General features: G+C 43.6%; 1 protein-coding gene across 2 annotated transcripts in view; it reads left to right on the top strand.

Moving 5' to 3' along the window:
* hectd1 (HECT domain containing 1) overlaps positions 1–14,021 on the top strand; it is a 63,660-nt gene that overhangs the window by 29,366 nt on the left and 20,273 nt on the right. Inside the window, exons 16-24 of one of the 2 annotated variants that reach the window (XM_038291861.1) lie at positions 245–339; positions 1,661–1,766; positions 1,844–1,978; positions 2,058–2,197; positions 4,193–4,405; positions 4,506–4,616; positions 4,697–4,863; positions 6,817–6,993; positions 11,558–12,517. In XM_038291861.1, coding sequence (XP_038147789.1) covers positions 245–339; positions 1,661–1,766; positions 1,844–1,978; positions 2,058–2,197; positions 4,193–4,405; positions 4,506–4,616; positions 4,697–4,863; positions 6,817–6,993; positions 11,558–12,517 — 2,104 coding nt within the window. The remainder of the gene's footprint in view (positions 1–244; positions 340–1,660; positions 1,767–1,843; positions 1,979–2,057; positions 2,198–4,192; positions 4,406–4,505; positions 4,617–4,696; positions 4,864–6,816; positions 6,994–11,557; positions 12,518–14,021) is intronic. The other variant, XM_038291862.1, reaches the window with a different exon arrangement.

Here is a 14,021-nt window from a genome sequence, read left to right as displayed (position 1 = left end):
ATGTTTTTAGGAAAATTTCCGCTTATCAATGAATCATTAATAGATTAATAAGATCAGTCAACTTTAGACTAACTTGTTAAGCTTGCATCTTTGCTTTGAAGGTTCTATTTCTTTTATTTAAAGTTTAATCCTGGTTTCTTTTCTATTTGCCTCCCTATTTCTGTTTTAACCAAAAGCTTATTTCTAGAGGAGAATTTTCCAGATGTTGACATGATAACTTGAAGCTGTTTTGTGTTTTATGCAGAGTGCAGAGCTGGACGTGAAACATGATTGTAAGCCTTTATTGGAGAGGATCAACGTCTTTAAGGCGGCTTTCAGTGAGAATGAAGATAACGAAAGGTGAATAGAGCCACTTTGGATGAACTTTATATACCTTTTCACTTGGTACTAGAATAGTTTGCTGGTTTGTGTTTTAGAATGTTGAAGATACTGATGATATAAAAGTTAAAATTGTTAAACTTTAAATCTGCAAAAGGAAAAAAACATTTGATTCAGTTAATATGGAATAGGACTGGGCAATTAATTGTGCTTGCAATATAATTGCAATTTAACAAAGCGCAATTTTCAAATTGCAGAGGCACCGATTTTTAATCACACTATAATTAACTAGGCTTAGACACTAAATTTCTCCCTCCAGCCCTTTAGGTGGTGATTAAACACTTTAAGTGGGCTTGTTGCCACGCAGAAAGGTAGAGCGAGTTTCAGCTGGCGGCAGATCCATGAATACATATAGAGCTAAACAGTTTTTTCAAACAATTGCTACAGTAAAGTCCCGTAACAGAAACTGAAAGCTTGGGTGAAACATCTATAAGCTTCTGTTTAGTGCTAAATAAAATTGCAGTCACAATGTTTTTTTAAATAATCGCAATTTAGATTTTTGGTAAATTCGTTCAGCCTTAATATGGAGTGAAATGATGAGTAGCTTTAGAGATTAGCTGCATCTGAGGGCTGAGGTCTGTCTGTTAGCTGTTAGCGATGACTCCCCCAGTCATATTTTCTGGATTATATATTCATCATATTAAATGTGACAAACTGTTTGGGTACAAATGGGGACATTATTTTACCAGCTATAGAAAAGCAGTGCTATCAGGATGGGAACAAAGGAAAGGAATTTTTTAATTAACTAATGAATGACTTGTTCCCTTTTCCCACTGGGGGGAAAAATGGTTTAAATGTGGGTACGTGGCAAATGACCTGCGTTAAAAATTGGCTCGGCTCTGATCGGCATGCTGATTTACGTGATACCATTGAACCTAGCATAGAGACGTCAACATGCCACGCCAGTCGCTTCTGATCTAACGAGCAGAAACGACTCTGTTTCCATTGAATAAACATGGAGCAGCTCTGGTGAGAGAGATTCAGACAGATAATAGAGAGAAACAAAGCACACTGACTACACCCTGGCTTCCTGATATGTTGCTCTCCGTTGTTTACTTTCCTGATTTCTGTCACACTGGTGATTTCGGCAACCCTAACACAGCATGTTGATGTCTTTTATTGCCAGTGGGAAGGGAACATAATGCGGAATGTTAGCTGGTCGACCCAAGTTTGAAAAAAATGATTTAACATATTTTTATATGGTTTGTATTGCTGTAGTTTAAGGAGCGATTTACCTCTGACTACTTGATCATTAATCCTGTGCCTCTGAATGTGTTTGCAGCCGACCAGCAGTTGCCTTAATCAGAAAGCTGATAGCTGTCCTGGAGTCCATTGAGCGTCTACCTCTTTACCTTTACGACTCTCCAGGCTCCTCCTATAACCTGCAGGTGAGTCGTTCTGCCGTCTGTTCTGTTTGTAGTCAGTCGGGTCCATCCGCAGCTCCTCATGGTGTGATTTCTGTCAGATCCTGACAAGGAGGCTGCGCTTCCGTCTGGAACGAGCGCCAGGGGAGACGGCTCTGATCGACCGCACGGGTCGCATGCTGAAGATGGAGCCGCTGGCCACCGTGGAGTCTCTGGAGCAGTACCTTCTAAAAATGGTGACGTCACTCTTTCCACACGTTTTCTGAGCAGTGGGAAGGCTTTGTTATCGACTCCTAACCCTCCCTCGTTGTCCAGGTGGCGAAGCAGTGGTACGACTTTGAGCGCTCGTCGTTTGTTTTTGTGAGGAAGCTGAGGGAAGGGCAGACCTTTACCTTCAGACATCAGCATGACTTTGATGAGAACGGCATCATCTACTGGGTCGGAACAAATGCAAAGTAAGTCCACTAGCAGCAGTTAGCTCTGCTCTCCGCAAACGTCTTACCAACAGTTTTCAGCTCTGAATAAGTTAGAAAAGTTTTCAGTGTGGTCGTCCTCTTTCTTCCCATCAGTATCATTCACACAGTGTGACTGATTCATCTGAAGAGTTAAGCGCTGTCTGATGAGTCAGGCTGGGCCTTAATCACTACCGCAAAGAAGTTCAAATATTTGGATGGCTAGATAGATCAGCTGATGCCCTGAATGCCTTTATTTACACAGGAAACAAGCCTGTTAGATGATTTGCTCTTTAAAGAGAGAATTGTGGGGGAAAAACAGCAATTCTCCCTCAACCCTTTTCTGTTTGGTTGCTAGTCAGCAACCCGTAGCTCAATGGAGCTTTTTCAAAACGTATGAAAAAGGAAAAAGATGGATTTTTGTTTGTTTTTAATATAGTGTGTAGAAGGACTAACAAACATTTGTTTATAGCAATGTTAACATTTATTGTTTAAAATGTTTTATTATACAAATTTTGTACAGCATTGGAAACAACTAAGAGTTGTATCATTGCCTGTGAGACACTTTTCAGGGGGGAAAAGAGGAATTTATTGTTACTGTGGTTTGAAGAGGATTGCATTTTATTTCCACATGGTTTGAAATTACAGGAGTCCTATTACGCATTTTCCAATGTTTTTATTTTCTATTTATTTCAAATCCTCAAAATAGAAATAAAACAAAATTCTGATTTCTTTATTGTATTTCTAATAATTCCATTGATGAAAAAAATTGTAATACATTAAAGGTATTGTGGAGGATTTTTTTAAAGACCTTCCCTCTCTTGTGCTGTTCTCATAGTTCTCATAGATAAACTGATCGTTGCTCCGTTGGTCACGTAGCTCCTCCTCCATAGTGTGCCATCTGTGCGGGCCACTCTAAAAGCAAATCCCATAATGCTTTGCGAGGAGTGCTCTCGGTGCAAAGCATTCTGGGATATATCTGCCTCTTCTGAGGCCTTTCTTTTCTTCTCATACACTTCGTAGACCCTTTTTCTCTTCCGACCCTCTGCCATTTTCAAAGAACAGTGGTGAGAAAGGTGAGCTTCAATGACTGTCTGAAACCGTAGCTCACCATAGATGTACTTATCACCAGAATGAATTACAGTTAGGAGGACCACTTATCTAGATGATCCACCTGGAAATAAAAGACCATCCTCTTTAAGTGTAACTTCCATTAGAGTATGAAAGCACCAAACATCGTACTGTAGAATGATCACATGGTGTCATTTTCTCCAGGATGCGCTGCAGGGAAAATAAACATTCAATCATGAATGATTATTGTGTATTTAAGCCTATTTATCTGATTTATACTTAGAGCCCTTAGGAGGCTTATATAACACTTTTAAGTTTTTGCAGCTCAAGACAGATCTGTAATCGTAAACTGGAGTATAGAGACTATAAAATACGCCTGTAGCTGACAGAGCGACCTACTTAGACCAGTAATTATATCAAAATTGTAGAAAAATATATAAACATTTTGCATTTAAGATGAAAAAAAAGAATTTTTTATCTGTCAATCTGCTCTATCCAGAACACCTCAAGTGGAAAAGTTTTAGTTTCAACTGGTTTAATTTCGTAAAAAATCTTCAGTGAGGAACCTCTGATAATCTGATTTTTAATCCATTAATTGAAAAAATTATTATTAATCCATTAATTGAAAAAATTATCAACGCATTAATCGATTTGCAAAATAATCGTTACTCGCAGCTCCAGTGCTAGGCTGCTGCTTTTCCTTAAATCTGTCAAAGGATAAAAATATTGAAAAGCCACCACTCGGAGGCGTACAGCTGGAGCACCAAGCAGATGTTTGTTACAGAAAGACTGATTGTTGAAGATCTCTAGCTGACTAACTCTTCTCCCAAGGAAGTTGAATGCAGCTCTGTCGGTGCGTCATGCTTTGCTTCGCTCTTAGCAGGAGCTTTAACCCTCAGCAATGTTTCCAATCTTTGTCGCCCTCAGGACGGCGTATGAATGGGTCAATCCTGCCGCCTACGGCCTGGTGGTGGTGACGTCCTCAGAGGGGCGGAACCTCCCTTATGGGCGTCTGGAGGACATCCTCAGTCGGGATAGCTCTGCTCTCAACTGCCACACCAACGATGACAAGAACGCCTGGTTTGCTATTGACCTTGGCCTGTGGGTCATCCCATCAGCGTACACTCTGAGACACGCCAGGTCAGAAACCCCAGAGGCCTGAAGTGTTTTCTAAGAAGTTATCTTTAAAAAGGCATCAACAAAACCAGTTTCTGTCTGTGCTTTCCTCCTCCCTCTGCAGAGGTTATGGTCGCTCAGCGCTGAGGAACTGGGTTTTTCAGGTCTCAAAAGATGGTCAGAACTGGTCCACTCTGTACACACACATAGACGACGGCAGCCTCAATGAGCCGGGGTACAGCTTTCGCTCCAACTCCGATGTTTTAGGAAGTAAAAACATTTCCTGCTGAACACTAAAGGTCTGCTTTCCCACAGGTCAACAGCCACGTGGCCTCTGGACCTGTCCAAAGACGAGAAGCAGGGCTGGAGGCATATAAGAATCAAACAGATGGGGAAGAATGCGAGCAGTCAGACTCACTACCTGTCTCTGTCTGGGCTGGAGCTGTACGGCACGGTCACAGCCGTCTGTGAAGACCAGCTAGGTGAGAACTCTACCTCAGTCCGCTCACAGGTTGGATGGGGATTGGGAAGTAGAATATTGAAGTGTGTCTTTTCTCAGTCTCACAGGGTTCAAGGGGAGGTTGAGAGAGAAAAATAAGTGGTTAGAGCTCAATCAGCCTCTGCCATAGAGTGAAAGGAAGGCAGCTGTTGTGAAACATTTCATCTGTCTAGTGAAAGATGTATTAAAATAACAGGAAATGTTGTTGGCGAGGTGAAGTTGTTTTTCTCGCGTCTTTGTGAGCAAGAGGCTCTATAATTGTAGGGGCCAGGGCTGCCCCAGTCAGAGCTCACTGACAGTTGTACACTGAAGATGCTGTCTCTCCATCTGCAGATGTATTACTGTATTTTCACGACCATAAGGCGCACCGTACTAAAAGGCGCAGTCTCAGTTATGTGTCCCATTTCTGTATTTAACACACACATAAGGCGCACCGGACTATAGGGCGCATTCTTTATATACAGGTACATGTCCTCTACTACATTTAAATAGCTCTACTGCGTATTTAAAAATAGAGCGGGAGCAAAACTGAGTAAGACTGTGCTTTATTCATGTATTTATCACAAAGTATTAATCAAACCTGGCAGCTGGCCGTGAGACAGACACATCGCAGATGACACAGCGCTGTGATCACTCCTAAATTAACTTAAAATCCTGAAACCTGCCGACGGAATATGTTCACTTTTATTGCCGGTATCCTGGTGCCTGCAGTTTAAATTATTTAGATGAAAAACACCTGCCAGCCGCCGCGGTGAACCCGCAGGCTACCCGGCCCAGAGGCTGCTGATGAAGGGATTTCTACTGTTGGTGCACCGCTGGTATGTGGGGGTCTGAGCGCCTCCGACAGAAATAGATAATCTGGATGAACTGACTGCAATTATTAAGTTTTCAGGTGGACTTTCTCACTTAAAACATATTAAAACTACTTTATTCCCACTGATCACAGCAAATATAGCTGCAAGATTTAGATTATTTAGATGAAAAAACACCTGCCAGCCACCGCGGGAGGAGACCCGCCCAGAGGCTGCTGTTGAATTAAGTTTTCAGGTAGAAAAATACAGCGGGAGCAAAACTGAATATGATTGTGCTTTATTCAAGTATTTATTACAAAATATTAATCAAACCCATCAAAGTCATCATCCTCTGTTTCTGAATTAAACAGCTGCGCTAAATCAGACATGTCAATTTCCCCTTCTTCGCTGTCAGAGTCACTTTCCGTGCCGCGCGGCTCCTCGGAAATAATGCCGGCTTTTGCGAAAGCTCGAACAACAGAGCCAGCAGACACGTTAGTCCAAGCATCTACAATCCATCCGCAAACGGTGGCGTAACTTGCCCGGCGCTGCCTTCCACTTATCGTGAAACTGTGGTCTCCGTCTGTCATCCATCGCTCCCACGCCGCTCGCAGCCTTACTTTGAACGGCCGCTTCACACCGATGTCGAGCGGTGGAAGTTCCTTTGTCAGACCCCCGAGATAACGGCGAGCACAGCGTCCATTTGATTCACCTTTTTTTTCCACATCAGCTGTGAGATGGGCACGCATGGAGTCACATATTAAAAGCAATGGTGATGCGTGGAAAAAACCACCTGGTCTCCTCACATACACCTGCCTCAGCCACGCTTTCATCATCTCCTCATCCATCCAGCCCTTTCATTTGCCTTAATATCATATGTCATCAGAGCGATGTGTCTGTCTCGCTGTCAGCTTCTCTGATTGGTTGATGCGGCGCTTATGTGCGCCTTATAGTCGTGAAAATACGGTAATAAACCTGGGTTCTTCCTTGCAAGATTGTCTGTGTCTCAGTTCTCCACTGCTCCAAAGGAACTAAAACATGAAGGGAAAATGGGCTTAAAGTCCCCCCTAATGTCCTGACTGCTAGGTGCAGAAAGAATGTGGATGTTAAGCAGAGGGTCTCATCGTCTGTCTTTCCTGCTGCAGGTAAAGCTGTGAAGGAGGCCGAGGCAAACCTTCGCCGCCAGCGCAGACTTTTCCGTTCTCAGGTCATGAAGTACATCGTCCCAGGGGCGCGGGTCGTTCGTGGTATTGACTGGAAGTGGCGCGAGCAAGATGGAAACCCCCCTGGAGAGGGAACAGTCACTGGAGAGGCTCACAACGGTAAGTTGGAGTCAATTTCATGCAAACCCCTGAGAGTTAGAGGAACCTGTCATTTCTTAAGCCTCTGATAAAACTGCTAAAAATTAGATTTTTATTGGAGAGCAGTTTTGTTAGCGACAGCATTTAAATCCTGCCTCCAGGAGCGAATGAGGGCAGAGATTCACTGCAGCAAACATTTAAACTCTCTTCCTCCCTGCATCAGTTCCCTTCCAGCTTTCTCTGTCAACATCCCCCCAAACCAAAGTCCAGTTTAATCCGTGATCTTCATAAAAACATTCCTTCATGTTGTTTTCCCCTCGTTCCTTACCAGCACAACCTTTAACACATCTGATGTCAGAGTTTGGCTTATTTTATCTCCTGATATTCCCTGATGTAGATATTTTCTCCTCTGTTATGTAGTGGGGGAAAAAGTATTCAGCTATTCACCCCAGTTAAAGAAACAGAGATCGATGGATTTCACTCAGTTAGCACTTTATTTTCATATCTTTGCAAAGAGAACAGTTCATCATACAACCCGTACTGCTTGGTAATCAGCCCTGTTCTGCCTGGGCAATGTGTTAGCCTTACATACAATATTGGAAAGTTGTCAAAACAAATTAGACACTTTGGTTTGTCTGGTCTACAAACACCCTCACACAGGGGAACTGGGTGACCTTGCAGGTGAAACAGACTGTGTGAAAATTTTATACTGAGTAAATAGGATAAATTAATATATAAAATGAGGGAAATCTAAATTTTTCAACAGTTATTAGAGGTCTGGTTGGAGCAGAATCCATTATTTCTGTGGTCTTAGCAGGAGAAGCCGTTCCTTGTCTCAATGGGACCTCTAGAGTCAGACTTCTAACACAGCGCTTTAGTCTCAGAGGGCCACAGTGTTAACTTCAGTGTAACTTGTTGGGTTTCAAACATCCACATTAGGGCTGCCCTTTAATAGAATATTCTGGTGAACATTCTCAGTCATCCAGGTCATAGTCATTCCAAAAAAGTAAAAAGAAATCCACTGGACTTTGTTTCCAAGTTTGAAGATGATTTGCTTCCCATCTTTGAAGTTTTTTCCACCCTACAGGGGGAACAGAAGACCTCGCCTGTTCATCCAGGCCAACTATTCCCTTTAACAACCCCCCTTTCAGAGACATGGATGGGTATGGGGCATTGCAGGCTAAGAAGCCAAACGACCCCCATTCGTCCGTTTCAGTTTGCATGTTTTCCAAAAAAAAAAAAAAAAAAAAATTTTGAATTGAAAAATCTTCCTGAATGGGAAGAGCAACATCTTCAAACTTGGAAACAAAGTCCAGTGGAGTTTTGGGAATGACTATGACCTGGATGACTGAGAATCTTCACCAGCATATTCTATTATCAGGAGAACAATACAGCCACCGTGCCCTTCTAGGAACAATTTAAACAACAGTGAAAACTTGGATCTGTGAACCCTAGAAGCTGACCGTATAGTTGGGATTGTTTCAGCCTAAAGCAGACAGGAACCCGACACAATAGAACTGATTCCTACGGCAGAACCTGCAGTCAACAAACTTTCCTTCCTCCTTCACTTCGTCCTCATTTCATGTTTTTAGCCCCATAAATCCAATCATCAAAGTCTGATCGTATTTTCTCTGTTTGGATTCTTTCTATCTCAGAAATTTTTTTTCTCCTTTTGCTTTTATTTTCTCTTCTGTCACATTATTTTCTAGTCACTCCTCTGGAACTAAAAGCCCTTTCTGAATAATCCACATAATTATATAAAGAATAGTTTTCAAATGTGCTCTGGTTTATTATTCTGAGGTTGGGTTCAAACTAAAATTTAAAACTTTTTTGGTACACGACTAAAGGGATATACGCCCATTGAGGTAGTTCAAAGTTTATTTTTCGTACAAAAGTGAAGGGATAAACTAAAGGGATAAAAGGGTTTTGATTATGGGTATGCTGGTCTGACCGGGTATGTCTGATTCTGTTTCTGATGCTCATCTGACAGAACAGCGGCCTGCTGATCGTTACTAAATGCCTTCCCTCTCTCTCCTCCCATTTGATTTCTGCCCACCATCAAAAATTAAGGCCACTGATGCAAAAAGACTCTTTGAAAAAATAACTGAACCCAGTTAAGTTATATGAATGTACTTTTATTTACCATGATCTGACCCAAACAAAATGCCATCATGTAAATAAATTCAAACCACAGCCTTTGTTAATAGAACAGCTTCAGACATTCAAGACATTTGATTCCCTTAAAGGATTCATTTAACGGTTTTATGAATCGTTGGATTATTCAAAGGGAAATCGACTCGAATCGATACAAATTTTATTTGCTCTGCTTTACATACTGGGCTCTACACAAAAGAATGAATTCAAACATATTAACTGATTGAGCTTCAGACACGGTGCACCAGCGGTTTACTGTCCTTCCTACACTCACTACATTCCTCATAATCCCTTTTAATGAGAGGCCAGAATGACTGGAACAGAAATTAGACTAAATCTTACCAATACTTGGTCTGTCTCAAAATAATAGAAGTATTTTAGAGCATTGAGGCTGAACCGTCTCTCCTAAATCAAACAGTCAGTTATTCAGGCCGTGTTTATATAAATTCAGATCCTGCTTTAAAGTAAAGCAGCTCAGTGCACTTTTCGTGCTTGTCGTTTTTAAAAAGAAAACGGACACTAGAATGAAGTTATGCCAGCAAATCTGTTCCTGTGACCAAAAAACAGCAGCCTGGTGTTTAATGGACTGAATCTAACAACAGGGTCACATTTAAAGAGAACATCTTAAAGAAAACCTGCTGTTTTACGGATGTTTCCTCCTCGTTTTAAAAGGTACCCAAGACTGCCTTTATGAACCAACATGTTCAATTTGAACAAAGGCTCCCATGGAGACCCCTACCATCATGCTGTTTACTGTATCACTTCCTAAATAATGACCTCAGCCACTATTAATCCCAGGCTTTTAGCTAGCAATGCGTACGGGTGTACATTGTACGCCCTTTGGTAAACATATTAGGAATTGTACGCTGTGTTTTTTGGGATGTACGGCTTTGCGACACCCTAATTTTCCCCCCGGAAACTTGGCTCAAATGTTCAATATTTCCCGATCTGGTATAACTGCCCATAATACACATCAGCTTACATTTACAAAATGTACTAAGGGCCTCATCACACCTTGATGGTTTAGCCAGCGTATACGCGACTTCCCAGAATCTCCTAAAAAGCTGGAATACGCTGAACTTTCTATGGATTTATTTCAATTTTGGTGTTCTACATAGCGTATTGATAATGCGTAGTGATAGACAGCCTAACTTATACACAAGCATATCTGATCCACAAGCATAATTTCATTGGCATTACGGTGCATCAGTTAAAGCTGCTTCACTCAGGCGCGTCGCTGCCCTGAGGGCAGCAGCGATGATACCGCCCACCCGAAAAAAAAAGGATAAAAAGAAAAGAGCAGATTGCAGCAGATTCAGCGTAATTTCTGCCAGGAAGTTTGTTGGTCATAGGCGTGAATGCTGGGAGGATCCATTACACTCACCTTCTGACTCACCCTATGATGGGGATGAAGTCTGGGGAAGTTACTGAGGAATTTAGGATAAGCTATATGCCATGAATTATGAGTAACTTACACCTATGAGAACGATCAGAGCTGTAACTTATGCCCCACGTATGAGAATACGCTGGAATACATCGGGAAATTTTGAGCATGCTCAAAACCTTGACATACCTGCCATAGGTCGACGTTTGCCAGCGTGTTTCAGCGTGCTCATAACTTATCCAAAACGTACCCATAACTTATCTGACGTATGCCAGCGTTTATTAGCCAAATTTTCTTTACATCAGGCTGGTCTAAATCGTCAAGGTGTGATGGGGGCTTTAGATACATGAAAAAGTTTCAGCATCTGTTTCAATGTCGGCTGTATTCTTAACAGATGGACAGAAATCCAAGCAGTCCTGGCTGCTTTTCTTCCTCCTCTGTTGGTTTGCAGATGGTGTTGAATTTGCTTCAGTTTGTCATTGTTCTTCAACTTGTTGTTTATGTAACAATCAAGTTTCATCTTTAGCAGTAAGTTAAAGTTACACTTTCTGGTCATTTAAAAAAAAACTATGAAACATAAAATTGTACCTGAAAATGATCCCATGTCTTCCTTATGAAATTTCCACTCCTAGCCAAGCAAACATACATAATCAGGACAAGATTAGTGTTGGACCAAAGACGAGATTTTAGCTGTATTCTACCTCAAAATGCAGGAAATAGTGTTTCAAAGAGTCTACATTTCAACATTTTCCAGGGGAGGATACCTCGGAACCCCCCTATGCCACGCAAAGCCTAAAAATGTGATACACCAAGCTGTACACTTTAGGAACTATTCCTAGCTAAAATCCTTATTGATCCTTGAGGATAGAACAGATTTCTGCAGATAAGTTTGATTTAATGGTTTTCTGTCAGTCTTTGTGTGGAGCTGTTGGGACTGTAAGCTGCTTGTCTGCTGTCTGCCTTCCTCTGTCGCTGTCGTTCCGTTTCCCTCTGCCGCCTCTCTGACATCCATCTGTCCGTCTCCCTCCTATCTCTCTGTCCATCCAGGCTGGATTGATGTAACCTGGGATGCTAGCGGATGCTCTAACTCTTACCGTATGGGCGCTGAAGGGAAGTTTGACCTCAAGCTTGCTCCAGGGTATGACCCTGAGTCGGCTGCCACAGCGCCAACACCCAAACCTGTCTCATCCACTGTTTCAGGTCCCGCCTCATCCACGGTGGGACCCTCTGTGACAGCAGCGGCCATGGGCAGAACCAGCACCACATCAGCATCGTTGTCTTCCACCTCATCTTCCTCCCAACAACCTTCTTGGAGCAGCCTGGTGAAAAATAACTGTCCTGACAAAAGCGGGGCCAGCTCTTCTAGCAGGAAAGGAAGCAGCAGCTCTGTCTGCAGCGTGGCCTCATCCTCTGACATCAGTTTGAGCTCCTCTGCTGGGATGCTTAGTGGAGGGAGTCTAAAGGCGGAGGGGCTGCTCCTTGACCAGGGGGTGGGCTCAGGAGGAGTTTCTGGAGGACCAGGCTGTGATGGACATCAGCAGGAGCCTATTGTGGTTCTGTCCTCGGCTGAGGCGGGATGTGGATCGGGGTCCAGCTCTGGGACGCTCACAGCGGACATGTCTGTGGCTGGAGATGAGCACCAGTCCCCCACGACAACGGCTAGCACTGACCCAGCGACTGCCATCTCCATGGGACTGGTGAGTGTGAGCTCGCCGGACGTGAGCTCAGTGTCCGAGGCGTCCAGCAAGGACACGCACTCCCAGAGGCCTCTGTGCTCGGCTGCAAACACCCGGCTGTCCGTCAGCTCCCTGCTGGCCGCCGGCGCCCCCATGAGTTCCAGCGCCAGTGTACCCAACCTGTCGTCCCGCGAGGCCAGCCTCATGGAATCCTTTGTTCGCCGTGCGCCCAACATGTCCCGAACCAACGCCACCAACAACATGAACCTGAGCCGCAGCAGCAGCGACAACAACACCAACACCTTGGGCCGGAACGTCATGAGCGCTGCCAGTGAGTACTGACACGTTAGGATGCTAACTCTGCTGCAGTGTGCACAGCTTCCTGCTCCGCTAATAATAGAGCATCACTTAGAGGCAGTCGGGGGGCTTAGGGGGGTTTGGCAGAGAAGATCAGTGTTTCGTCTTGTTGTTGATGTCAGATCTCATCACTTGTTGCTGCATGTTGCCAAACCACTAGGTTCAGTTATCCACGAGGAAACCGAATAAACTTTTGGATGGACACAGGTGCTAACGGTCACACATGAAAGTGAAATTTCATAGCAGAGAAGGAGCAGCTGAACTCTGGAGCCCATCAGCTGTGGGCCCAAGGTGACGGAACAATGGGACTAGCAGCAGGTCCAATAACGTCTTTAGCTCACGGATATTGATTGTACAACAGAGTATTAGGGCCACCCTAGAGATTTTTTCTTTAATATGAGAATAAAGTCCCAACATTATGAGAATAATGTTGTATTTTATGACAACTCTTACAAGAAGCAATGTCTTCCCTAAAATGAGGAATGTTGAGCATATTACCATATGTGAAGTTATACGTTGGCATCGGTTTGACAAATAAGGAAATATTGAGACAAAGTGGATTCAGGTTGCTGTTTGGTGTTCCTGGTTGGCCATCAGATGCTCAAAGCTTTCTTTCTGAAACGGTATGTAGTATGAGGACTTTGTTTTTTCTAAAGTAACGACTCTGCTCTCCTAATGTAACGACTCTGCTCTCCTAATGTAGCGACTCTGCTCTCCTATTGTCGCAACTCTGCTCTCCTAATGTAGCGACTCTGCTCTCCTAATGTAGCGACTCTGCTCTCCTAATGTAGCGACTCTGCTCTTCTAATGTAGCGACTCTGCTCTCCTAATGTAGCGACTCTGCTCTTCTAATGTAGCGACTCTGCTCTCCTAATGTAGCGACTCTGCTCTCCTAATGTAGCGACTCTGCTCTCCTAATGTAGCGACTCTGCTCTCCTAATGTAGCGACTCTGCTCTCCTAATGTAGCGACTCTGCTCCCCTATTGTCGCGACTCTGCTCTCCTATTGTCGCGACTCTGTTCTCCTATTGTCGCGACTCTGCTCTCCTATGGTTCGCGACTCTGCTCTCCTATGGTTTGCGACTCTGCTCTCCTATGGTTTGCGACTCTGCTCTCCTATGGTTTGCGACTCTGCTCTCCTATGGTTTGCGACTCTGCTCTCCTATGGTTTGCGACTCTGCTCTCCTATGGTATGCGACTCTGCTCTCCTATGGTTTGCGACTCTGCTCTCCTATGGTTTGCGACTCTGCTCTCCTATGGTTTGCGACTCTGCTCTCCTATGGTTTGCGACTCACTCTGTTCTCCTATGGTTTGCGACTCACTCTGTTCTCCTATGGTTGCGACTCACTCTGTTCTCCTATTGTTGCGACTGACTCTGTTCTCCTAATGTTGCGACTGACTCTGTTCTCCTATTGTTGCGACTGTCTCTGTTCTCCTATTGTTGCGACTGACTCTGTTCTCCTATTGTTGCGACTGACT

This window comes from Cyprinodon tularosa, unplaced genomic scaffold (genome assembly GCF_016077235.1).
Source record: "Cyprinodon tularosa strain WSP-4 unplaced genomic scaffold, ASM1607723v1 ctg302, whole genome shotgun sequence".
Taxonomy (NCBI): domain Eukaryota; kingdom Metazoa; phylum Chordata; class Actinopteri; order Cyprinodontiformes; family Cyprinodontidae; genus Cyprinodon; species Cyprinodon tularosa.
The sequence above is the reverse complement of the archived record's forward strand: the minus strand, read 5'-3'. Positions and strand labels throughout refer to the sequence as shown.